Source organism: Ursus maritimus, unplaced genomic scaffold, assembly GCF_017311325.1.
Source record: "Ursus maritimus isolate PB19 unplaced genomic scaffold, ASM1731132v1 scaffold_27, whole genome shotgun sequence".
Classification (NCBI taxonomy): Eukaryota; Metazoa; Chordata; class Mammalia; order Carnivora; family Ursidae; genus Ursus; species Ursus maritimus.
This window is the reverse complement of record NW_024425230.1, coordinates 28,935,377-28,961,286: the sequence shown is the minus strand read 5'-3', so window position 1 is coordinate 28,961,286 and position 25,910 is coordinate 28,935,377. Positions and strand designations below refer to the sequence as shown.

General features: G+C 39.8%; 1 protein-coding gene across 1 annotated transcript in view; it reads right to left on the bottom strand.

Moving 5' to 3' along the window:
• Positions 1-25,910, bottom strand: part of PTPN9 (protein tyrosine phosphatase non-receptor type 9) — a 75,195-nt gene that overhangs the window by 21,235 nt on the left and 28,050 nt on the right. Inside the window, exons 2-7 of the mRNA XM_040642960.1 lie at positions 18,304-18,447; positions 15,774-15,863; positions 14,942-15,066; positions 9,709-9,814; positions 2,389-2,499; positions 111-439 (exon numbers count right to left, since the gene is read on the bottom strand). Coding sequence (XP_040498894.1) covers positions 111-439; positions 2,389-2,499; positions 9,709-9,814; positions 14,942-15,066; positions 15,774-15,863; positions 18,304-18,447 — 905 coding nt within the window. The remainder of the gene's footprint in view (positions 1-110; positions 440-2,388; positions 2,500-9,708; positions 9,815-14,941; positions 15,067-15,773; positions 15,864-18,303; positions 18,448-25,910) is intronic.

Below are 25,910 nucleotides of genomic sequence, written 5' to 3'. Positions count from 1 at the left end.
CAGTGATGCTCCTTAACACCAGGAAGAGCCTCTGTTAAGGAAATGTAATGTGGATGGCGCTGTTGCCAGCACGCACAAGAAGCATGTCGGCCCAAACCTTTCCTACTTACATAGAACAGTGGAAAGTGCCAACAGGGTTCTCACGGCGGATGTCTTCATACTCCTCATATATCCCCCGCTTTTGCCTGGTGCTAACATAGTCCATCAACTCTTGGATGGTCATGGCGTGGGGACCTGGAACATGTACTGAGTCCCAGTCTAAGGCAGGAGGGAGGGAGAACAGGATGATCTCATCGAAGGGGTCTGGGTGGCCGTTCATCTGGGGTAGGAACTGGAAATTCCAAGTCGCGAGGTCAATTTTGATGTACCCACCCAGGTTTTCTGGAAGGCACTCCCTGGGCAGGTGCTGGGTGACCTCAGATGTCTTTAATATCTGAATCTGGAAAGACAGAAAGAACCATGTGAGTATGGACAGGAAAAAAAGACATAGATAGTGAAGGTAAAGAACAAATGTGTTTATATTAGGTTTGAAGAATGGGATGAAATTTGCTTGAAATACTTGGTATACTTGTAAAAGAAGCAGACTGCATTTCATCTGCCTGGGATTAAAGTCCTATAATTTCCCCCAAAGGTTTGAATTCCCAGAATGTATATCAAAGTCACTCCTAGAATTTGCCCCTGCCTTTTTTAAGATTTTATTTTCAAGTAATCTCTACACCCAACATGGGGCTCAAACTCATGACCTCAAGATCAAGAGTCATGCACTCTACTGACTAGGCCAGCTAGATGCCCCAGGAGCCCTTTTATATACCTTGAAAGGAAGGTACAGTGAACAAAGCCTTTGTACTATTAACAACGCTTCCCAGTGACATCTCATGCAGGCATTTGCCTTTTTGATTATTAAGAATGCATAGGTAGTGATTTTTTTTTGGTCAACCCCATACTAAGGTAACCAACCCTAAGCCTGGTGCTTTACTAACAGCTCAGTATGGACGTTCTCAAAGGTAGCTTTCTACAAAAATAACACTAGACTAGTCACCCAGATACAGGGTAGCCCAGGAAAACTGCCAGAAAAGTAATCCTAATTCTGCTCTCTGCTTAGACACAGCCTTACTGGACAAAACTGGCCTACCTGGTTTTCCATGAAATCTGTGTGAAATGGGAATGCTCGTCACGCTTGCTGTTGTCTCTTCTTGGAATGCCCTCTTTTCCTCCTCGGCTACTTCACGGACCAGCTTATAAAGCTCAACTCTTCTGTGAAGCCCTCCCTGACTGCTCGATACAATATTCTCCTCTGTGCTCCTGCAGGGCCACAGTTCTCTGTACATGTCTATCTCTGTGTTCCCGAGCAGGAACATGAGCTCCGTAAGGCTTAGGAAAGTCTCACTCCATTTTTAATTCTCAGGGCCCAGAGCCTGGACTGTAAAGGTGCTCATATATTTTGAGCTTATACATATATTAATACTTATAATATAACAAGTGCAAGAATTTGCTTAAGAAGTCCTATCAAAGAGTACCTTGGAAAAGATTTCTCCTCCTCTCAGTTACTAGGTCCCTAAGTACTTCCACAGAACTAAACATCTTCAGTTTCCCCTCTCCAACACAAGTTTCCCCAGCTATAAAGATCTGCATTGTTGCTGATATAATCTCATAATTTTATTCTACAAAAATCTCTAATAATATTTCACAGCAACTATAATTAGATTATGTCACTGTTTCATATGCCCTTTCTTTCAAGGGTGAGAAATTAATGAATGAATAAAACCATAATCTTTCAGTCCTGGAAAACTCAGGGGATAATAACAGAATAACGATAATTTTAGACAACACTTTTGAAATTAGGAAGCAACAAGGTGTTTTAAGAGAAAATGCCAGGAATGGAAGTAGACATATAAAGAAATATAGTGAGAGATTCTCCTCCACCACGCTGGTGGTCAAGGAACAGATTAGTATTTCCTGCTGAACAAATCCAAACACCAGTTCGACTTACGCAATTCTATTAGAGATTGTTAAATATGCATGTGTAGCACTAGGCTAAATTTTGGAAGGAACAGTTATCCCTAAGTTATCCATGGGACACTCTCCTTCAGTGCTATCTTTATGCAAGATGCTATGGAGGGAGAGTGCCAGACAAACTATGTCTAGTTCCTAACTTCAAGGAACTTATTGTACAGTGGGAGAGGTAGCCTATACCGACCTGAGTAAAGAATAAAGCACAGAATATAAGTGGATACACTAACAGAAGCAGAAAGCACTTTAGGAGACAGGCCAGAAGAATTTTATTGAAGGTAAAAAATTAATTGGCAGGTTTCAACAGTAGAAATGGGAAGTTCACCACCTTCTCCAAATAACCACCCCCACCTACAAATAAAATAAAGCTTGCCTTACCCTCTCCCGCACTTTGTCCTTCAGGAGGAGGCTGATGATGGAATAGGGCACTCGGAACCATATTGGTGCTCCCACAATCAGTACTTTTTTTAAACGAGCAGGAAATGCTCCCTGTGGAGAACACACATGAAAATTTAAAGACATCAATTAAGGCACTGGAATCTGTGACTGTTCAAATCCAGAGTGTAGGTTTTCTGCTCTTTTCCCCATCCTTACCCAGCAGGGGGAGTCTAAAGCCTAATTCAGGTTTCATTGCAGTAACTACAGAAGTGGTTAAAAATTTAAAAATTATACACCTGAAACTAATATAACACTGTATGTTAACTATACTGGAATTAAAATTAAAACCTTAATAAAAAAATTAAAAGGTGATTTTTTAAAAAAAATTTATTTGAGAGAGAGAGAGAGAGAACAGGGGGAGCAGCAGGCAGAGGGAGAAGGAATCAGAGGGAGAAGCAGCAGGCTCCCTGCTAAACAGAGAGCCTGACATGGGGCTTGATCCCAGGACGCTGGGATCATGACCTGAGCCAAAGGTAGACGCTTCATCAACTGAGCCACCCAGGTGCCCCAAAAGGTGATTTACTTTTAAAAATTATGATGTTATGTTGTCAACATAAGCTTTCTGGATCAAAAATTGAGAACTGACTTTTGTCAGCATATATGTGTGCATCTTCAAGTTCTGCTTATTAAAACTTTAAGAAAGGGGTGTCTGGCTGGCTCAGTCCATGGAGCATGCAAATCTTGATCTTGGGATCTGTGAGTTCAAGCTCCATGTTGGGTGTAGAAATTACTTAAAAGTAAATTAAAATCTTGGGGCACTTCTGTGGTGCAGTTGGTTAAGCGTCCAATTCTTGGTTTCGGCTCACGTTGTGATCTCAGGGCTGTGAGATCCGGGCCAAGTCAGGCTCTGCGCTCAGAGCAGTCTCCTTAAGACCCTCTCTCCCTCTCCCAGGCCCTACCCCCTGCACTCTCCCTCTCAAATAAATAAATAAATCTCTAAAAAAATGAAATCTTTTAAAAACTTTAAGAAAAATTAGATCATGAATAAACAGAACATGAAAGAAACATCTCTCTCATAACCTTTTATTCTGAAACCTGTGTGTTTATAATCATTTTTTTTACCCATCTCTTCATCTAGTTATGTATTCATTTATTCAGTCAATAAATATAATCTAGTGGGCATAAGGGCAAATGAAATCTAAAGGGAAGGAGACACCCTGATCTGCACAAAGCATAAAAATAGAAAAATTATTCATTCCTAATTCAGAGCCCTTGGTTTCATTTAGTTTAATATCCCAGCCCTTCTCACAGGCAGGGATACCAAGTAATATTGGCATTCTAACTGGGAAGAAATTATTCCCAAGGAATCAAAAACCAAAAAAACAACAAAAAAAGAGGAAATTGTGGCTAAATATCTTCCACCACTTCTCCCTATTCTTTTTAAAAAGATTGATTCTCAATTTGACATGTCATTCTCTGGCTATTCTTCCACTGATTTTGGGGGTCCACAAACATCCCCAATAGAGAATATACAGTATCCAGAATAAAATGCTCCATACTCCTCTTCACTAAAGTCTGAGATACAACAATTTAGGGATGCCTGGACAGCTCCGTTGGTTAAGCGCCTATGGGTTTCAGCTCAGGTCATGATCTCAGGGTTGTGAGATAGAGCCCCGCAATGGACTCTGTGCTCCATGCAGAGTCGTGCAGAGTCAGCTTGAGATCCTCTCTCTCTGCCCCTCCCCCTGCTTGCGTGCACGTGCTCACACACTCTCTCTAAAATAAATAAATAAAATCTTTAAACAACAACAATAATTTATTTCAGGACTAAATAGCCAAGGCCCTCCCTGCCAGGTCAAAAAGCAGTCTGGAAAAATATCTGTATTTTCACAAAATGATAACTAAAAAGCGGAAGCCATTATATCTACTTTTTCAGAGCAAAGAACTACACACTCAGGCCTATTCCATTTAAATGACTGTAGGGCATCCACATATATTGTTGATGGGACAGTAAACAGTTATATCTTCTAGCAGGCATCTAGCATTATATATCCTTAAAAATGTGCATATCCTCTGATCAAGTAATTCCATTTCTGAGACTCAGATATTCTAAGAAATAACCAGAAACACAAAGCTTTATGAACAGAAATGTTTATTACACCTTTATTTTTGATAGTTAAAAATAGTACTTTAAAACTGGAAAGAATATATGTGTCTGAAAATGGGTAGGGGTTAACAAAAATGCTATTATCCTATAATAAGATTAATATTATAACCTTTAAAATGAAGATTTCAAAGATTTTTTTGCAACTATGGAAAATGCTCACAATATACTCTTAATTAAACGAAACAGGATTAAAACTATAACCTTAATTTTGTTTTAAAAATTACACACACATTTATACTTTCACAGAGAAAAAAGATTATAAGAATTATATCAAAAGTTCAATAGTTTATCTCTGAAAAGATTGTGAGTTATGTTAATTTTATTCTTTTATCTTCTATAATACTTTATATTACTTTTATTTTTTACAACCTTATTTAAAATATTTATATCCTGGGGCACCTGGGTGGCCAGTTGGTTAAGCATCTGCCTTCGGCTTAGGTCATGATCCCAAGGTCCTGAGACTGAGTCCCATTACAGGCTCCCTGCTCAGTGGGGAGCCTGCTTCTCTCTCTCTCTCCACTGCTCCTGCTCTCTCTCTCGCTATCTCTCTCTCTCAAATAAAATCTTAAAAAAAAAAAAGATGAATATAAAAGTGCTGAAAAAACTGTTTATTATAAAAAATGGGGAAAATACCCAACAACAAAGAAATGGTTAAAAAATTATAGTAAATACAGGATAGACTATTATTCAGCAATTACAAATATTCATAAAATAAACTTTTTGGAGCTTACTGTATATTGAAATTGTATGAACATAATTAAGATCATATTGAAAAACATCTAGAAGAAAGTGCCATACACCAAAATGTCAACAGTTTATTTCCACATATTATAAATCTTAATGTCTGAGTTGTCCAAAATTTTCTACAATGAAAAAAAATTTTTTTTAAAGATTTTATTTATTTATTGACAGAGAGAGAGCCAGCGAGAGAGGGAACACAAGCAGGGGGAGTGGGAGAGGAAGAAGCAGGCTCATAGCAGAGGAGCCTGATGTGGGGCTCGATCCCATAACACCAGGATCACGCCCTGAGCCAAAGGCAGATGCTTAACGACTGTGCCACTCAGGCGCCCCTACAATGAAAATTTTTTTGATTATAACAGTATTTTAAGTATAAAAGATAAATTATGAAAAAATTAGCCACCCTATAAATAATAATCAGCATAAAATTATAATGGTAAAAACATCTGATTTATAATAACACTTGTGCACACATACATTATCTCTATCCCTCTCTTTTTCTCCCTGTAAGTTACTGGTCTTACAAAAAAGATAGTTTATCCTTGGTGTCTGTTGTGTTTTTAAATACATGAATATGTATTTTTTAGCCTAGGAATAAACTACATAAGACACATATACAACAAATAAAATAATTTTAAAACTTTGTTGAAAGACATAACAAGGAGCACCTGGGTGGCTTTACTAGGTTGTCGGACTCTTGGTTTCAGCTAGGGTCATGATCTCAGAGTCCTGAGATCCAGCCCTGCCATAAGCTCTAAGCGCAGGAGGAAGTCCGCCTGGGGTTCTCTCTCTCTCCCTCTCCCTCTGCTACTCACCCCCCCCAATAAAAAAAAAAAATCTTAAAAAAAAAAAGATATGACAAAAGACTTTTTAAAAAGTATAACATTCTTTTTTTTAAATTAATTAATGAATTTGAGAGAGAGAAAGAGCATGACTCAAGGGGCGGAGGGACTGCGAGAGAGAATCTCAAGCAGGCTCTGCACTGAGCACGGAGCCCTACGTGGGCCCCAATCTCAAGACCTGAGCTGAAACCAAGAGTCTGATGCTTAACTGACTGTGCCACCCAGGCGCCCCAAAAAGTATAACATTCTTGGATGGGAGATAGTAACATTATAAAGATGTGAATTCTCCCTTAATTAATTCACTACATCCAAGTAAAATCCAGAATCTTTCATTTCCCCAAACTTGACTGAATGACTCTAAAGTTCATCTAATCAAAAGAGGATGATGATTTAAAAAAAATTTTTTTTCTCAGGGCGCCTGAGTGGCTCAGTTAAGTGTCTGCCTTCGGCTCAGGCCATGATCTCAAGATCCTCAGATCCAGCCACCGAGCCCCTCCCCCAGCTCATTCTTTCTCTCTCTCAAACAAATAAATCTTCAAAAAAAATTTTTTTTCTCACCAGATTTAGATTTAAAATTTGGAAAAAGTGGTTACCCTCTGTGCATTGGCACTGGGGTGTCTGGGGGAGGGGTTCAGAGGCTTTTCCTTGAATTGCTTTTATAACTGAAAAAGAACTAGGGGGTGTTTGGCTGGCTCATTCAGTAGAGCATGCAACTTTTTTTTTTTTTTTAAAGTAATCACTATACTCTACATAAACTCAAACTCACAGAACTAAATACGGAATCACATCCCCCACCTACTGAGCCAGCCAGGCACCCCTGAGCATGCGACTATTGAACTCAGGGTTGTGAGTTCAAGCCCCATGTTGGGTGTAGAGATTACTTAAAAATAAAACAAAGGGGCACCTGGGTGGCTCAGTGGGCTAAGCATCTGCCTTCAACTCAGGTTATGATCCCAGGGTCTTGGGATCCAACCCCATGAAGGGCTCCCTGCTCAGTGGGGGAGTCTGCTTCTCTCTCTCCCTTTGCCTCTCCCCCACCTCATGCTCTCTCTCTCTCCCTTACTCTATCTCTCTCAAATAAATAAAATCTTTGAAAATATTTAAAGCACACAAAACTAAATGTAAAAAGAATAAAAATGCAAAAAATATAGTCTAAACAACTTTTAGAAATAAGAGTGTGACAGGAAGCTTGACCTATGAGATATTAAACTTTATTTAACACTTAAACAGTGCGTATGTTGGTCTAGATGGCTAAATCAATAGAACAGAGTGTCAGAATAGACATGCCTACCATATGGGAATTTAGTGTAATATAAAGGTATCATCTCAAATGAGTAGGAAAAAAATGTATTAGTTAGTAAATGTTGCCCGGATAGCTATTTGAAAGCAAATTATTTTATCCATAATACTATGTATCATATATGATATATATTATTAAAGAATATATAGTATATGAAAATTACGTTGAAAAATAAAGAAAACATAGCAGTATGAGAAAAGACACCATAAAAGTGAGTAAGAAACTATAAAAAAAAGTGCTGGTAACACATACTTTATAACATTTTTAATAACAACTCTTATAAATTAGTAAGAGATAAACACTTTAGTAAAAAAATTGGGTAAAGTATATGAGGGGCGCCTGGGTGGCTCAGTAGGTTGAGCAACTGACTCTTGGTTTTGGCTCAGGTCATGATCTCAGGGTGGTACCCCAGGCTCTGCTGAGCGGGGAGTCTGAGATTCTATTTCTCCCTCTCCCTCTGCCCTTGTGCACACTCTTCTCTCTCTAAAATAAATACGTAAATCTTTTTTAAAAATTGAGTAAAGTATATGAGAAGAAAAAAAATTTTAAATACCTCTTGACAATAAACATGAAAATATGCTGAAGCTCATCGGTGATAAGAGAAATACCATAAAAACATGAATATGATTAAAATCCAAATATCAAATCAATGTTGATAAGACTGGTGAAAAAGACTGGTGAAAAAGGCTGTTGAGGGCTTATTTGGCAATATTTATCAAAATTTAAATGTGTGAACTCTTTGACCCTACAAATCTGCTTATAGCAATTTATCCTTAGGAAATAATTGGTCAAACAGATAAAAATGTATATAAAACAATACTCACTGAAGCCTTTATAATAACACACAAAAAATGGCATGAACTTCATTTTTTTCTGCTTGATACAGCCATAAAAAGAATACTCTGCTGCCATTAAAAAAAGTGAGGAAAGGGGTGCCTGGCCCCCTCAGTTGCTAGAGCACGCAGCCCTTGATCTCAGGGTTGTGAATTCAAGCTCCACGCTGGGTGTAGAGCTTATTAAAAAAAAAAAAAAAAAAAGCGAGAGAGAAAAGAAATGGGTAATAGCTATATGTACTGACATAGAAGGATGATGAAGACACAACTGTTAAGTAAAAAATGACGAGTCATAACTACTGGATATAGTATTACTCTGTATTTGTAAAGAAAAAAAAACATGTATCATCCTCATCAATGAAAAGAACTGAATCACAGCTAAATGCCCTAATAGGGATTTTAGTAATATGGTGCTGAGTGACCAATGGAAGTACCAGAAAACAACATGCAATAAAATACCCTCTTTATATACTCTGTGATAAAGCTATAATAGCACTTCTAAAAATCTACATCCACAGTAATCCCAAGTCAGATCCTAGAATAAAGACTATAGACTCCTAGATCAATGATTTCAAACTGCAAGTTGTCACTCAATGGGTCCTCAAATTAATTTAGTAGCTCACGACTTTTTTAAAATAGGAAATAGAATTATCAAAGTGCACATAGTAAGGGTTAAAGCTTGTTTTGTGAAACTTTTTTGTTTTGTGTATAAATATGTACACAAAGATCTACACACCCTCATCCCGGGACTCTGAAACCTAAACAGCTCTGAAAACCTTAAGTTTCTTTTGAAGTCTGGTGCATGAATTCATGGAGCAGCAAAATCTGACCTGAAATGCCATAGGCTATTTATAGCCTTTATTCTTCTCCACTCATTATGAATAACACATTTTATTACAAAAATATTAATGTGTTCGATTATAAAGTGGCATATATACCATATTATCTTTTAAAATTCAAAATATTACAACATACCCCTGGACTTACGAGTTTGGGATAAGAGAGTAAACTTATCTATACATAGAACTCCACATGTATGTGTATGGTTTGTGTTTATATACTTTTATGTATGAGGTCAGCATGTAAAACCTATTTCTGACTAGAGTGAGACAAAAAGTCCGAAAGTCACTGGGGAGGTGACATTTTTCAGACACTGGACATAGCTAGGCCTTCATTAATTCTTATTTTACACAACTCCAGGAAGGGGGCAACGCTCCTTTATGACTCAGAATGTTCCTTTGCATTTCCTTTTTTAATTCCTCCCACTTCATTTTTAAGACCATTTTGTATTCTGAGGAAGCACATATTAGTCATCATTTACAGGTGACCTTTACACTGAACATAATGTCTGAAGTTTACATCATTCCTAAGTCTCCCAAAGAATAGAAAAAAGTATCCTAATCAGTGAAGGAGAATTGAGGGGCCCTCTCACAACCTTACCTTCAGCAGGTTTAGGACTTTCTTGCCAAGATCCAGCTCAAAGTTGGTATAATTAGAACCGCACATGTCATAGATAAATACCAGTCCATTCCTCTGAGTTTCAAAGCTGTAAACCAACCATGGAACAAAAACACTTATAAGTAATAAGATGGATGAGAGAGGTTGAAAGCCTAGGGCAAAAAACAGAGTTATGGGACACATGAGGGACCAAAAGAAGTGTCTCCCTGAATACTGGTCTTACAAAAAGATGATTTATCTTTGGTATCTGCTATACTTCTTATGATACTGTGATTTTACAATAAAAAATATGTATTTGGTCTTCAACCTGGTTGCTGGCACCGAGTTCCTTTAAAATTCTTGGAATGTCCTAAGTGAAGAGAGTTAAAGGTGTCTTTTGAGATGTTAATGAGACAACTGGAATGCCCTAGGGTCCACACAAGGATGCGGATGGTTGCCAAGGAACCAACCTTGTGATTAGACAGCGTTGGTACTTTCACCCCACACCCTCCCCTCTGCCACCTCCAGGGAAAGGAAAGGGACTAGAGATTGAGTTCAATCTCAAATGGCCAATGATTTAATCAATCACGCTCATCTAATGAAGCCTCCATAAAAATCCAAAAAGATAGGGTTTGGAGCTTCCAGATGGAGGTACTGAAAGAGTGGCCCTCTCAGAGAGAGCATGGAAGCTCTAAGCCCCTTTCACCATACCTTTCCCTATGCATCCCCTCCATCTACCTATTTTGAATTATATCCTTTTATAATAAATTGGAAACCTAGTAAGTAAAATGAGTTCTGCGAGACACTCTAGTAAATTCACTGTACCCAAGAAGGGGGTTGTTGGAAACTTCAATCTATATAGCCCTGTTGATAAAAAAGCACAGGTGACAACCTTAACTTGCCACTGGCATCTGTGTGTTCCGGGAGTTGGGGTTGGGGGGGACAAGTCTTATAGGATTGACCTGTGGGATCTGATCTATCAGGCAGACAGCATCAGAATTTAGTTGAGTTGTAAAACACTGAGTTGGTGTTAGAGAACTGCTTGGAGGTGTGGCAGAAAACCCTCACATGTTGGAATTGGAATTATGCTTACTAATGCATATTTATCAAGATCCAAACTCCTCGGTTGAGAATGTTCCAGAACATCTAGGTTATCAAAATTTGAACTGTTTCCTCCCAGGTTTCTGAATCTGCCTATCCAAATTTTGTAACATTCCATGTTCAACTCAAAAGTTTCCTCTTCCGTGAAGACCTCCCTGATAACCATGATCAAAATGTACTGCTGTCCTTCACCCCCTTCCAGTCCCATAAATCTTCCTGTGGGATTTTCTTATGGTTCTTAAAGCACTTCAACTTTGTTTTGTTTTTTGTTTTTTGGGTTTTTTTTTTAAATTTTATTTATTTGACAGAGACAGCCAGCGAGAGAGGGAACACAAGCAGGGGGAGTGGGAGAGAAGAAGCAGACTCCCAGTGGAGGAGCCTGATGTGGGGCTCGATCCCAGAACACTGGGATCACGCCCTGAACTGAAGGCAGACGCTTAACAACTGCGCCATCCAGGTGCCCCTTCAACGTTGTTTTGTTTTTGTTGCTGTTGTTTTAAATATTTTATTTATTTATTTATTTGAGAAAGAGACAAAGAGAGCACAAGCAGAGGGAGGGGCAGAGGGAGAGAGAGAAGCAGACTCCGAGCTGAGCTGGAGCCCATGCTTGGGGGTTCAATCCCAGGACCCTGAGATCATGATCTGAGCCGAAGTCAGATGCTTAACCAATTAAGCCACCCAGGTGTCCCAAAGCACTTCAACTTTGTAAAGCTATCTGATTCTCTCCTGGGAGCAAAAACATGTTTTGTTCACCTCATTACTCCCAACAGTCCCTAGCACAGTCCTTGCAAATAAGTACATGATAAATGGTCACTGAATTAGAATTCATTGGGACTGGAAGCCCACTGCTAAGAAAATACTTCAGACCTGTGGGAAACTGCGAAACAAAACTCTAAGGTCAATGATGGTGAATATAACTCTTGGGAGTTGGGGGAAGAGAACAAACCCATACATGGTCTTAGGAAAGCATCTTGAAAAGAGCTTGTTACCTCACTGAGGTTAAGAACATGTGAAGAGGGGCACCTGGGTAGCTCAGCTGGTTAAGCACCTGACTCTTGATTTCAGCTCAGGTCATATCTCAGGGTCATGAGATCCAGCCTTGTGTTGAGCTCCTGGCTGGGTGTGGAGCCTGCTTAAAATTCTCTCTCCCTCTGCCCCTCTCGGGCTGCATGCACATGGGCTCTCTCTAAAAACAACAACAACAAACAAACAAAAAACTTGTGAAGATATGAAAAGTATTCCTCAGTTCAATCTCCTTACTGCCTGAAGACTTCTCAAAGTTGTACTCTTCCTCCAGATCCTTATCTATTTCAATCTGCATGCCTAAAAGATCATTAGGAATAAATTTTTTGTTTGGATTACTCATAGATGATAGCAATACCTTTCCTATCTACTTAAAATTGAGAAAAATGTTTGGCACAAAAGGATCCTGAAATCAGAAATTTCAATGTTATTTTGTATCCTACATTTTTGGCATGGTGGAAGTACCCACCCATGAAGAAGCATTTCAAAAATCTCTAATTCTGGGGTGCCTGGGTGGCTCAGTTGGTTAAGCATCTGCCTTTGGCTCAGGTCACATGATCCCAGGGTCTTGGGATTGGGCCCCACATTGGGCACCTTGCTCAGTAGGGAGCCTCCTTCTTCCTCTGCCCCTTCCCTTGCTTGTGTGCTCTCTCCCTCTCTATCTCAAATACATAAATAAAATCTTTTAAAAAAATCGCTAATTCTGAGGTAGACCCAAGTTTTTCCAGCAGTTTCTGAGTTTCAAATGGTCTCAAGAGGTTACAGTTAATACAAAATCTTGACTCCTTTCATGATTCCAGAGAGAGTATCATTCACCAAGATCAAAGATGGTGTTACAAGAGAAGCACAATTACTGAGTAGACTATTCAGGTCTAGAGACTTCCCATTTCTCCACAAGCTCTCAAGGGCCAAATTCAAAGAACTGTAGGTTTTCCCCTCACAGCACCAGCCTGTGGCAGAGGACTGAAACAAAGAGAAGTCAGTGCCAGGGGAAGAAGCTACAGTTCATAATGATGCAGGGTCTATATTCCTAAAAATTGCTCTTCCTGTAAAGGCACATGAAATAAATACAAACGTGGTAGGATCTTTGTTTTTCTGGGTACAGAATATGAGGTTTACAATGATAGCTAATTCCTTACTAAGAATAACTGTTTTCCTACTGAGTTTGATTCCTGAGCTGGATGTTACCTGGGAACACCAAGATGTTTATAACATAGTCCCTGACATTTGTTTCAAAATAATTGAGGGTGGAGGGTGGGTGAGAGGCTATCAATGAAACAAGATTGGTTATAGATCACTCTGAAGACAAGGGATGTGTGGAAGTTTATGATACCATTTCCATGCCACCCATAGAGATTTGAGGATTTTCTATTATATAATGTGAAAAAGAAGGTTCCCTGCCTTCATAGAGGTTATAATCTAGTGGTAAACATACAAAACAACAGTATAAGTTAAATTACATCATAAGGCTGTGTAAAATTCCATACACAATAATTGGTATTCTTATAACTGCTGATGGGGCATCTGGGTGGCTCAGTCAGTTAAGCGTCTGCCTTTGGCTCAGGTCATGATCTCAGGGTCCTGAGAGGAGCCCTGTGTCGTGCTCCCTGCTCAGCAGGGAGTTTGCTTCTTCCTCTCCCTCTGCCCCTCCCCACCCTACTCGTGCTCTTGGTGAAAATTAATATAGGAAAACAAGAATTTCTACTCACTAGTGAGAATATTTTGCTTGGGAGAAAAGGTTTCACATTTATTTATCTTATATGCACCTTCTGAATGATGAGGAGTCACTAAGGGTTTCTAAGAAAAGGGTGGACATCATGAAAACAGTTTTAAGTATGTTTACCTGTGTGGTCTTCCTGTGGGATCCAATCAATACTCGCATCGGAAAGAGCAAGCTTTGGCCACTGCCATGCCTATAGAAGTACACTGACCGTAAACTGCCCACCAAGGAAGGCCAGTGAATTTTCTGATAAAGGAGTCTTTCATTTATTCTCCTGAGCTAAAGCACTTCAAAGGAACCTATATTCTGGATATTATACCTGAAGACCAATCACAGGAAAGAAGAACTGAGAAATTTCACACTTCTGACTGGGCAGTACAGGGCCCCTGAGACCACTGGTCCTTTCTCCTTACCTTAGTAAACGTCTCTTTTTCAGAATAATGCTGTGTGTGGTTTGGATATATCTCCCTATTGAGCATCAAAAGCAGAAGCTAAATACTACAGAAGTAACATTAAGAGGCAGTAACAAGTGAATTAGACAGAGAGGCCTACTTCGGACCATCATTTGGCTATCCGTATCCTCTAAGTCCACGGTATGACTAAAGCTGTGCATATATGTCTTTTACTATCTTAGGTTTCAGCCTTTGATACATCACTTCTAACCCAGAGGATTAGCCCAATAACAAACTAAATGGCTGTAAATGGCAATCACCAGAGAAAAAAGGAAGTACGTCAAAAGGACAACATAGTAGGGTATGAACAGCTCTGGCCAAGAGCAAAGAAACTAGAATCTTATGCCTAACTGGACTGGTATGTGGTAACTGTAGAAGAGTCACGTAACTTTTTAGGGCTTGGTTTCTTTGCCTAAAATAGTCATAATACCATTTACCTTGGAGAGGGAAGGAGAAATGACCTGAGCTGATTCTTTTTGCTCATGCACCTGTTTATAAAGATGATTTTGCTTAACTTTGTACTTTTGGACTCTTCTCTCCTGAATGTTGATTCTCAAAATCCTGACCTAAATGGCATTATTCCTATTTTACAAAGAAAGTGAGGCCCCAGAGTGTTTTGAAAATCAGTATTCAGGGCAAATAAGCAAAGGCCAGCACAAGTCATTTCCCCTTCACATTCTCTCAATAAGTAATTCTCAATACAATGAGGATAACTAGTTAATTGGCTTTCTCAGTTTCTGTGATCCTAAAATAGAGCCAAGCAGATAAAGAATACCCACCATCTTGATAGACCTGGAAACATGCCAAGCCCTTAAGGACATGGAATGTTTTCTATTCACAGCACTTCCTGAGGCACATTCTAGGAGCAGGGTGAAGGCACTGCTGAGTTAATCAACTTAGTCAAGGACTATCACCAACTAAAACATATCTTCATGCTCACCTATCCACAGCTCTGTCTAGCAAGTAAAACAGAGCCTGAAGTACCACATGTTGGACTGACTTGTGGGGGTGATGCAATCTGGCAGTGAAGAGGGCAATGGAGGCTCCTGTTGGGTCCCGAACATTCTACAAGCAAATAAAACGAAAAACATTTAGAAACTAAATAGAAAATCACAACAATCACTTAGGCTTCTTATATCCTAGACAAAAATTTCATATGAAGAGAAGAGATGCTGGCAATACTTCTCTGACTTGCATCAGTTACTCCAGGAAGAGAAGAATGTTTATTTCATCCCATGCCTGATTCTTAGCAGCCCCTGGATCCTATTTGTGTGGTAGGGAAAAACTACATTCCCTTAACATGTCAATGGCAGAGAGATTAAAGGATGGTCTACACTGGCTGCCTAGCTTATTTCCCAGACAGGATGGCAAAAGAAACCCACATCAGGGGAAAACCATAGAAGACAACCATGGTTTCCATGCTCTGCCTTAAAGTACCATTGTATACTTATTCAAATGGCTGTGACCTCTAGGTGGAGAGAGCCTGAATCCAATAAGGATGGGCCTCTGAACCACTGTATACCCACCCAAAGACCTTGACTAAGTCTAATGGACCAGTGAAGAAACTCTGCTTGACCTACTACTGTACAACTGATTCTCAATAATTTCACCTGTTACTAGAATTATTTTGTGCAACTGCACAGCTGCTTCGTGTCTGCGACTGCTGAGACTCTCTAGATTCAGGATCAGGTATCTAGGAACAAAATTCAAACAGTACAACAGCTACAAAAGGAAGTAATGAGACACTACAAGAAGGGTTCCTAAAGACTCACTAAGATGGTGAATTTCCCACTAAGGATCTCAGAACGGAGAGGTTCCTCATGAGGTTTCAGCTTCACAATGCCTTCCTTCCTTCGTGTTTCCTAAGAATAAAGCACAGCAAGATAAATTAATATAAAAATACCGTATATCTAGGCCAGCTTTATGTAACCATCAAATCTCAGAGATAAGGGACTTTAGAAGTCAACTAACTGAATCACGAATCCCTTTTTAACACCCTTCAGGCCCACTGTTATCTGAATTTCCGTCCAATGCCACCTTATCAGCCTCTTAGGTATGATATTTTCCTTTAAATCAGTGAGAATCCTAACCCTGAAGACCAACTAATATGTATTGTTAGAGTGCAGGGTCAAAGTTCTTAAACATACATGCAGTGATATTGCAGCAAGTATTAAATATGCACCCCAAAAATGTCTGGAAGCAGACATTCTCACACATCCTCGAGGCTGAGGCCTCCCCCATCTTAAAAAGGAGCCATCCGTCCCCTTCATATGTTCTCTAACAAGACCTACCATGACCTCATTTTTCTTATCTCCACAGCAAGAATCTTTAAGCTCATCCTCAGTTCCCTAATACTCAGTCCACTGCATTCTCATTCCCCCCAACCTAACTACTGCACTGAGAGCTGCCGTTTCAGGGCCAGGACCTTCCTTCCTGTCAGTGAACCCAGTGGGCATTTTCAGCTCTCCTTTTACATGACAAGGTTGACCACTCACCTTCCCTTTCCCTTAAGACATTCTCTATCAGAGATAGAGAATACTCTTCTCAGTTTTCCTATTTCTTCAACTATTGCTACTAAGTCTCCATTTTTTGTTTTTTGTTTTTGTTGTTTTCTGGGTTTTTTTTTTTTTTTTTAGAGAGTGAGGGCAGAAGGAGAGTGAAAGTGACACGGGGCTGGATCTCACAACCGTGAGATCATGACCTGAGTTGGACACTTAAGCCACTGAGCCACCTAGTTGCCCCTTGTGGGGTTTTTTTGTTGTTCATTTGCGTTCATTTGCTCAGTCAATTCATTTACTGGCTCATTCATTTATTCTGCAAATATTTGTAGAGCAATTATTATGTGCCAGGCACTGAGCTAAGTGCTAGGAACACATTGGTGAACAAAACACACCAGGCCTTTGTTTATATTCTTGCTCAATTCATCCCTAAAATCAAATCCAAATGCCTTCAGAGGCAGGGCAGCAAGCGAAGACAGTGTTTATGCTACGGTTACAGGACAGTGCGTGCCCTACCTAAAGCAGTCACATTCAACTTGTAAGACAACACTGAACCCAAGATAGCAAACAGTCTGAGGTGACATTCAGCCCTACATACCTTCTCCTCATACTCTCCTGGAATGACCTCACACCTTCTCATGGCTCCAATATTCAGCTCTACTTTGGTCACTCGAAATCTCTACTTCTGGTCCAGGTTTCTTTCCTGAACCCCATTCCAACTTCTTAAAGAACATGTCTATTTGGATATTCCGATGGCACTTCGGATTTAACATGGCCAAACGGAACTCATGACCTTGTCTCTCCACACACCTGCACTATTTCAGTGTCTCCTAAAATTGGTGAATACTACCCATTTACCCTGCCACCCTGAAACCCTCGACTCTTCTTTCCTTACACACCAGTTTAAGCAACCCTGTTTTACCAATCTTACTTCTAGAATCTGCCCATTTTTTCTCTATCTCCCCTGATACTACACCTAATGACACCACAATTGTCTCTCTCCAAGTACAATGGCCTTCTAATTGGTCTGACAGTCCTGATCCATTCTCTAAAGCACAGTGAGAAAATCATTTCAGAATGCGTATCTGATCAAGTTATTCTGCTGTTTTTACCTTCAATGAATTTCTGTGCCCTTAAGAAAATAATAGCTACTTCATGATCTGGCCTTGCTTACTTTTGCTGCTCTATCTCTTGACATGCCTCCACTCTCAATAAGCATGACTGCTAGGCTCAATTTCTCTATTGTCACTAGGAATCTGAACTTCTATTCTCTCTGCCATACTCCCCTGTCCAATTCCTAATCTATTCTTCAGATCTTAATTTAGAAATAATTTCCTTTAAGAAGGCTTCCTTGACCCTTCTAAGTAAATGTGCTTCTGTAGAACCAAGTAGTGCCTTAACATAACTTTCTGTAATTGTGTGTCTACTTTCTCTTTCTAAATAGTAATCTCTACACCTGGAACATACTATGTATACAATAAACATCTGTTGAATAAACGAGTGAATATTGTAGGAGACACACAATATTGTATGTATGACCCACAAGATAGGCATAACTGAGCTTTTAGTCTTGAACTAATCCTGGCATGCCTTATCCTCCTTTTTTAATTTAGAGAGATTCTTTATCTAGTCAAAAGGATTTTCTGATTTCAAGGTAGGGCTCCTAGATACTGACCTGATTTTTTAAAAATGAGAGTGGGGAGAACTCTCAGAGAACCACTGCATGCAGTGTGTGACACAGAAAACAGCAACAGAGACAGCCCAACTACCACAGGTCCCCTCCCCAACCCCCCAAGTTACATACTCTGTAGGAGTGGAACAACTCTATGGCGCGGAGCACATCAAACTTCCGGGCCATGAGGAACTTGACAGCCACATTCCAAGAGAGGGGGGAAACATTGTACTGAACTGTCCACTTGTTAATCTCTTCAAGAAACTGCTTGGTGGCCTGTTGGCAAAGAAAGTAAAGAAAATTTAGTTAGCAGAGAACGTATTTATGGAAACAACAAAAAAGCAAGAAAAAAAACATCCTTTCCTCAAGTAACTGTGAACCCAAAGTTTCCTACAAGGAGCAGGGAAAGACAAAAGCTGGAAAACAGGTCTTAAAGCAAAAATAGTTAAAATTCATACTACGCAATGAGGCCAGAAGCCAGAGCCAGGTTCAGAGAGCAGGGCTTAGCATAGGGATGTATGAAGAAAAAATGAGGGGGGAGACTAAGGCACCCAAATAGGATGCAAATTACTTACCCCAAAGCAAAAAAACAGCAGTTTGTTATTTTTGTTGTTGTTTACAATAAAAGGTGGATGGGCCCCTTAAAGGGTTACTGCACGATGTGCATCATGGTACAGCGGTCTCAGCTGCTGTTTTGGTCCCAACAAGCCAACTGGATACAGCAAAACCATCAGAAAATGGTTTTGGCTTTGGAATTAGCAATACTATTTGAGAGCAGCAAAGCTATTAAGAAGAATTTAACAAGTCAAAAGGCCAACTGTTCTTTATGCTGACTGACCCCACAGGACCTCTTCATGCTTCACATGGCAGCCCCAAAACCCAGACACTAGTGCCCAGAGTCATTAACAGCCCCTCTGGATAGTGGTTGCTGGAAGATGGGTGGAGAGCCTCATATTGGGGGAGGAGTAGGAAATTTTAATTTTCACCGTCTGATCCCGAGCTGGCAAGAGGCCTGTTTCTAGAATTGTTCCTATCTCTTGATTAACCCAAATTCTTCTATCCTCTCTCGATCTATTTCTCCTTACATTTATAACCCATTTCTGTTCTGGCCAAACTACTCTTCTGTTTCTTTAGTTTTTGAATAGGATTCACATCAGGATTTTTTTTTAAAGATTTTTATTTTTTTAAGTAATCTCTACACCCAGTGTGGGGCTTAAACTCACAACCCAGAGACTGAGAGTCACATGCTCCACCAACTGAGCCAGCCAAGCACCCCTACACTGGGATTTTTTGCATGCATATTCTCAATTGCTAAACACTTTCTGCATGGCTATCTGGTCCCTTCCACCCAGAAACTTTTCTCACATTTTCGTCCAAAATGTGACCAACTTGATGAGAATTCTGAAACTTAATTGATCAACTAATCAACCCACAGTTAAGATATATTTATTTATTCATTTAAAGATTTTATTTATTTATTTGACACAGAGAGAGAGAGAGCACAAGCAGGGGGAGCAGCAGGCTGAGGGAGAGGGAGAAGCAGGCTCCCCGCTAAGCAGGGAGCCTAATGCATGCAGGGGCTCGATCCCAGGACCTCAGGATCATGAGCCAAAGGCAGATGCTTAACTGGCTGAGCCACCCAGGCACTCCATTAGGATGTATTTATTTTATTTTAAGATTTAATTTATTTATTTGACAGAGAAAGAGAACAAGCAGGGGGAGTAGAAAGCAGAGGGAGTGGGAGAAGGAGGCTCCTCCTGAGCAAGGAGCCCCATGCAGGGCTCGATCCCAGGATCCTGGGATCATGACCTGGGCCGAAGGCAGCCGCTTAACTGACTGAGCCACCCAGGTGCCCCAATTAAAAAAAAACACACAAAAAAAACCCCTATTATGTATTGGTTAACTACTTGTTAATATCTGTGCTAAGAAATACAAAGAATGCAAAAATAAGGTTTGCTTTAAAAGGTGTAATACTAACCTTCTATGTGTCCATGGACAAGGTAATTCTCTCTTCATCTCTAATTTTTCAATTGAAAAACAAGGGGAGAGGCGCCTGGGTGGCTCACTTGGTTAAGTGTCTGCCTTCAGCTCACGTCATGATCTCAGGGTCCTGGGATGGAGCCCCAGGTCAGGCTCCCTGCTCAGTGGGGAGTCTGCTTCTCCCTCTCCCTTTGCCACTCCCTATGCTCATGCTCGCTCTCTCAAATGAATAAATAAAATCTTAGAAAGAAAGAAAGAAAGAAAGAAAGAAAGAAAGAAAGAGAGAGAGAGAGAGAAAGAGAGAAAGAGAGAAAGAGAGAAAGAGAGAAAGAGAGAAAGAGAGAAAGAGAGAAAGAAAGAAAGAAAGAAAGAAAGAAAGAAAGAAAGAAGAAAGAAAAGAAAAAAGACAAGACCGACAAGGGGAGAAAGGGTAACAACCAATTGACCTACTTCAGATTCTTGGCAACAAGTCCTACCTTGCAAATACAATTCAAATTGCTACATTTGTATTTTAAAAACTAGCAAATTAGAGTCCCAGGAAAGTCAGCCATACCTCACAAGAGAGCACCTGATTCATTCCCCAATTACTATGAAAGGAAAAAGACACTTTATAAACCAAAAAAAAATCTAAGCAGCACCTGAGCTTTAGAACCTTCCAAACAAGGCAATATAACTTACACCACTGTAAAAGCAGAGAACCAGCAAAACTAATCAGGCAAAGTGCATAAAAAGAGCCAAGAAATAAAGGCCATGAAGAAAAGCTCTCAGATGATCACTTTGGCCCAGAACCAGTTTAAATCGGACCAGAGAAATGAGTCCTGGAGAAGACAACAGGACAAACTTAGAATGCTTCACCAGAAAACAGTCTGAGTTGCCTCTGTGGGGAGAGTGGCCCAGCATCAGAATGAGGAAAGACAGAAGGGAGAAGAGAAGTGGGCACAGAAAGATCCCAGAAACAAAACTTCAGCCAGCCCGGAAGGTCCCCAGGAGATTTTGTAAAGGGTTATTTGTTTTTAATTAACATATCATCTTTAAATCCAGCCCTCTCCTGGGCTTGGCTGAAGCTGCCTATAGAATAAAACACAGAGTAACAGAACAGCAGAATTTTTTCCCCTTTCCTAATAAAAATAATAAACAGACAAATCAATATGCAGGTAGGAGGAGGAAATATAGTTAAACAGCTAGGGGGTGATATAAACTCCTAACACATCCAATTACTAAGATGATTTTTCATTTTTCATAAATAAGCCATGCCTCAATAAGAGACATGCAGATTTCACACACTTCCTTCAAAGTATGTACATATTGTCTTCCTTCTTATTAAACTCAGTTCCTTCAAAGTTCTTAATGTCCTGTAGCTCCCAAGAGCTGTTGCCTTGAGCTGACCTCTGTCCCCTGCTGGTCAGGATGTTATTCTTGGCTTTAAGCACGGGAACAATTCCTCCTGATTTGGCCTGACTAGGCCCTGCATGAAGAGAGTCCAGTGTACTGTAAACAGTGATGTGATATTTACAGATACAAATACACACACACACACACCATCTGTTATGTTCAGCCTCAGATTCACCATGCTGCATCCCTATCCCTCTTGTGGAAGAGACAAACCTCTTAAAGAAGTCAGAAAAGATGGCCTCAGCTTCAACACCCTTTCTCTAGAAAGTTAGTAAGATATCTTCCTCTGTTTACACATGAATTCAGCACAACCACTAAGTATAGACCAATTTGTGGTCCTGTTGGTACCAGAGAAACAAGTCGCAGCAATTTTAATGAGCAACACACTCTTCATAAGAGATAATCGAAATTCCTGAATTTAATATTGTGTTATTTCCTGGTGAACAGAAGAATGAGCCAAAAGATGAGTCACAGCTTATAAAATACTTCAACTCAAGGTCAATGGTTTGAATCTATCTAACTTTATGAGTTAACTGTAAGTTGTTAACACCTGGCAGCTAAGGCATGGTCACAGTTCAAACAGCTTTGGTCTTCCTTTGGGAAAAAGGTCTGAACTGATGTACAGAAAAACTAACATTACCATTTACAACCTTCCTCAACCCACTTTTCAGGTACATGTAAGATTTGTTTCAGCATTGTCAAAAGCTTACTGTAATTACATACTACTCCCACAATCATGTTTACATAGATAAAAGCAAGTTTCTTGACTACAGCCATGAGGATAAAGATACTAGGGAACCTACTATAAAATGGCTGAGATATCTGTCAATTAAGTGGATTACACACTAGATACTATCCACTGATGTTAAATATGTTACTGGGGAGAATAAAATCAACAGTCTTCACGTTACCTCAAATTTCCAAGAGCAGCTACGATTTTGAGATGAGCTCTAGGCAAAGGGCTAGCCAACCAAAAGATCAAGAAAAACGTGCTGGCATGCTCAGTTCCACATCTTAAATCCTGTGTTCCAACACAAATGGCAAGTCATTTAACCTCTCTGAGCCTCAATGTCCTCATCTGTAAACGTAAGGCCTGAATGAGACAACTGATAGGAAGGCACCACACAGTATCTGGCAAGTAGTAGGTAGTCTCTGAACCGATGTTCATTCTCTTTTTCTTTACCCCAGTCATTTCACATTAAAACTTATTTCAATAGTTAGAGTTCCTCAGAATCAAGTGATCTGTTTCTCTTTAGCCTTTAGCAATTCAATCTCTCTAATCCACCTTATCCAAAAGCATAAATCTAAATTAGAAACCTCCAACATGTGTTCAACTGCAAGACAAAAGTCTCTAAAGGAGCAACTTCTCATTCAGGGCTCTGCGCAATACAGAAGAAGCTGGGTTGGGAAGTATTTATGCCACCCCCCGCCCCCATCTCTAAATCCTTTTGTCCGGACTTTCAGAGGATTAACACTGCCATCCCGGACATTAAATTGAGTAGAGACTATTTCTCATTAAAATAAAGGAACAATTTGGTGCAGGACACACCGTGCAAAAAATGCAGTTACTCTGAATTGAATACCTAAATAACGAAAGTGATTGAATAGAAAACTCTGCCTGTTACCTCTAACATGTTTTTGATGTTACCTCTGTATTTCATCAAATATGCTTTTTCCTCATTAGTTTCAGTGACACATGCATTAGTAAATTATCTTTCTCTCGTGCCTGTTTTCCTATCTTTCCTTCACTGCAAACAGTTGTATTGTTTTTTCTTTAAAGATTTTATTTATTTGACAGAGAGCGCACGCAAGTGCAGGGGGAGTGGCAGACAGAGGGAGAGGGAGAAGCAGGCTCCCCACTGAGCAGGGAGTCCAATATGGAGCTCAATCCCAGGACCCTGAGATCATTCCCACTCGAGCTAAAGGGCACACGCTTAACCGACTGAGCCACCCAGGTGCCCCACGACGAACTGTTGTGTTGTTAAGCCTAAACTCTTCAATTCGTATCAGTATGCTAGGAAACAGAATCTGAGCTAAGACACACTAGCTTGCTACCATGCAGCAAGGTGATATTTGTTCCATTTCTAAACTGAAAACTGTAATCTTCCCATTAACCCTTTGATATTGTGCCACATATGGAAATAAACCTAGTTCCTTTGAATTAATATTTACTTATCTTTATAGGAAAATTTTGCCTTTCCTTAAAATGTAATTTTGGGACACCTGGGTGGCTCAGTTAAGCATCTGCCTTTGGCTTAGGTAGTGATCTCAGGGTCCTGGGATCCAGCCCCACATGGGGCTCCCTGCTCAGCAGGGAGCCTGCTTTTCCCTCTCTTCCCTGCTTGTGCCGGGGAGAGAATTACATTTCTTTTTAAAGATTTTATTTATTCATTTGAGAGAGAGAGAACAAGCAGTGGGGAGGGACAGAGAGAAAGAGAAGCAGACTCTCCGCTGAGCAGGAAGCCCAACATGGGGCTCCATCCAAGGACTGGGAGAACATGACCCGAGCTGAAGACAGACACTCAACCAACTGAGCCACCCAGGCGCCCCAGGAAAATGTAATTTTAAAAGAGCCAGTGCTTGCTTTGTTTTAAATTTTAATTCCAGTGTAGTTAACATAGTGTTATATTAGCTTCAGGCGTATGATATAGTGATTCAACAATTCTAATACATTACTCAGTGCTCATCATGATAAGTGTACTCTGAGCCAATGCTTTCTTTTAAAGATTATTTATTTATTTTAGAGAGTACTCCGGAGTCAGGGGAGGGGCAGAGGGAGAGACTCTTCAAGCAGACTCCCTGCTGAGCACAATGACAACACCAACACAGGGGGCTAAATCTCACAACCCAGGAGATCATGACCTGAGCCAAAACCAAGAGTCCAATGCTTAGCAGACTGAGCCACCCAGGCACCTGGAGCCAATGCTTTCTTAAACAGAATTTTACTGCATCTGGGAAGGAAAAAGTTTTAAGAAAAATTTCTGATTTTATCATATTTTAAAACACAGTAATAAAGGAAATTTGCAAAAAAGAAAAAGTTATCCATGTTTTCATATTTTTAATAATTTAAAAATTAAAGTCAACAGAAAAATACGAATAAATATATAATTTTCTAAATATACATCCCACAACCTCCCCAAACACACACACACACACACACACACACACACACAACCTCTTGGGGGGTGGGAAGGAGAAAGAGGGACTATTCGAATGTATATTGTTCTAGTTGAGGGAATCCTGGCCTCTCTGGCAACCTGCCATAACTAGCAGCAGTAGTATTCCCTTCCAGGCAACCAAACAGTAGAACTCTTTCAGGAAGGCAGTCATTTAGTCAGGCAAACATTCACAAGTATTTGCTGAGGGCCTACTCTGTGCTAAGCAGTATAGTAGCTGTACAGGAGACACAATTTAGAAAAAGACTCTGAGCAGTTTACAGTCATTTAAATATGGAGGCAGATATATAAATAAATAGTCATTGTCATATAATTTTATACATTCTAGGACATATCTACAAACAGAGTGCTATGGAATTCAAACTATCTCTAGGACAATGTTTTTTCACCTTTTTAGAGGAATGCCTTGAAGGATGAGTAGGAATTTGCCAGGTAGACACAAGCATTCTGGTTGGAAAAAACAAAATGTGTAGAGACAGAGTCAGGAAAGAACAGGAATTACTGGGGACATAGTATAGCTGGTGTGTCCAGTTTGTATGACAGAGAATGGAGGGAATGAGCTGACTTGGTGACTAAGCCACTATTGGAAGGCCCTTGTATACTGTGCTCCAGATTCCAGGCATGATCCTATAGACATGAAGGAGTCAATAGAGATCTTTAAGTAAAGGGCTGAGATGGTAACTTTGGTCCTCCTGTCTCCCCACTGCCCTCCCCCCCAATTATTGGTAGCAGTAGGGAATCCAAACTGGAAAAGGAAAATTTAGCAGCAGGGAGGTAGGTTCTGTGAAGGCAGGGATCACTGCCTATTTTATTCACTAGTTCCTAGTATTATGCCTGGCACAAATAAATATCTCTAATAACATCTCCTAACAAATATGTATGACGAATGAATGAACAACAGAACTCTGAAGAACATTAACATTTAGAGAATAGAAAGAGGAGGAAGAACCAAGAAACTTTTTAAGATTTACTTTTAAAAATACCAGTGATTACCTCTGAAACCAATAATACATTGTTAATTGAATTTAAATAAAAATTAAAAAAAAAAACTACCACTGACCACTGAGTATCAAAGAAATGTAAATTAAAAAACAAGAGTTGTCAAATATCCCCTATTCAAAAAACAAAAACAAAAACAAAACAAAAACCAATCACATAATGTTCTCTTACACCTTCATGGGACAAATAACT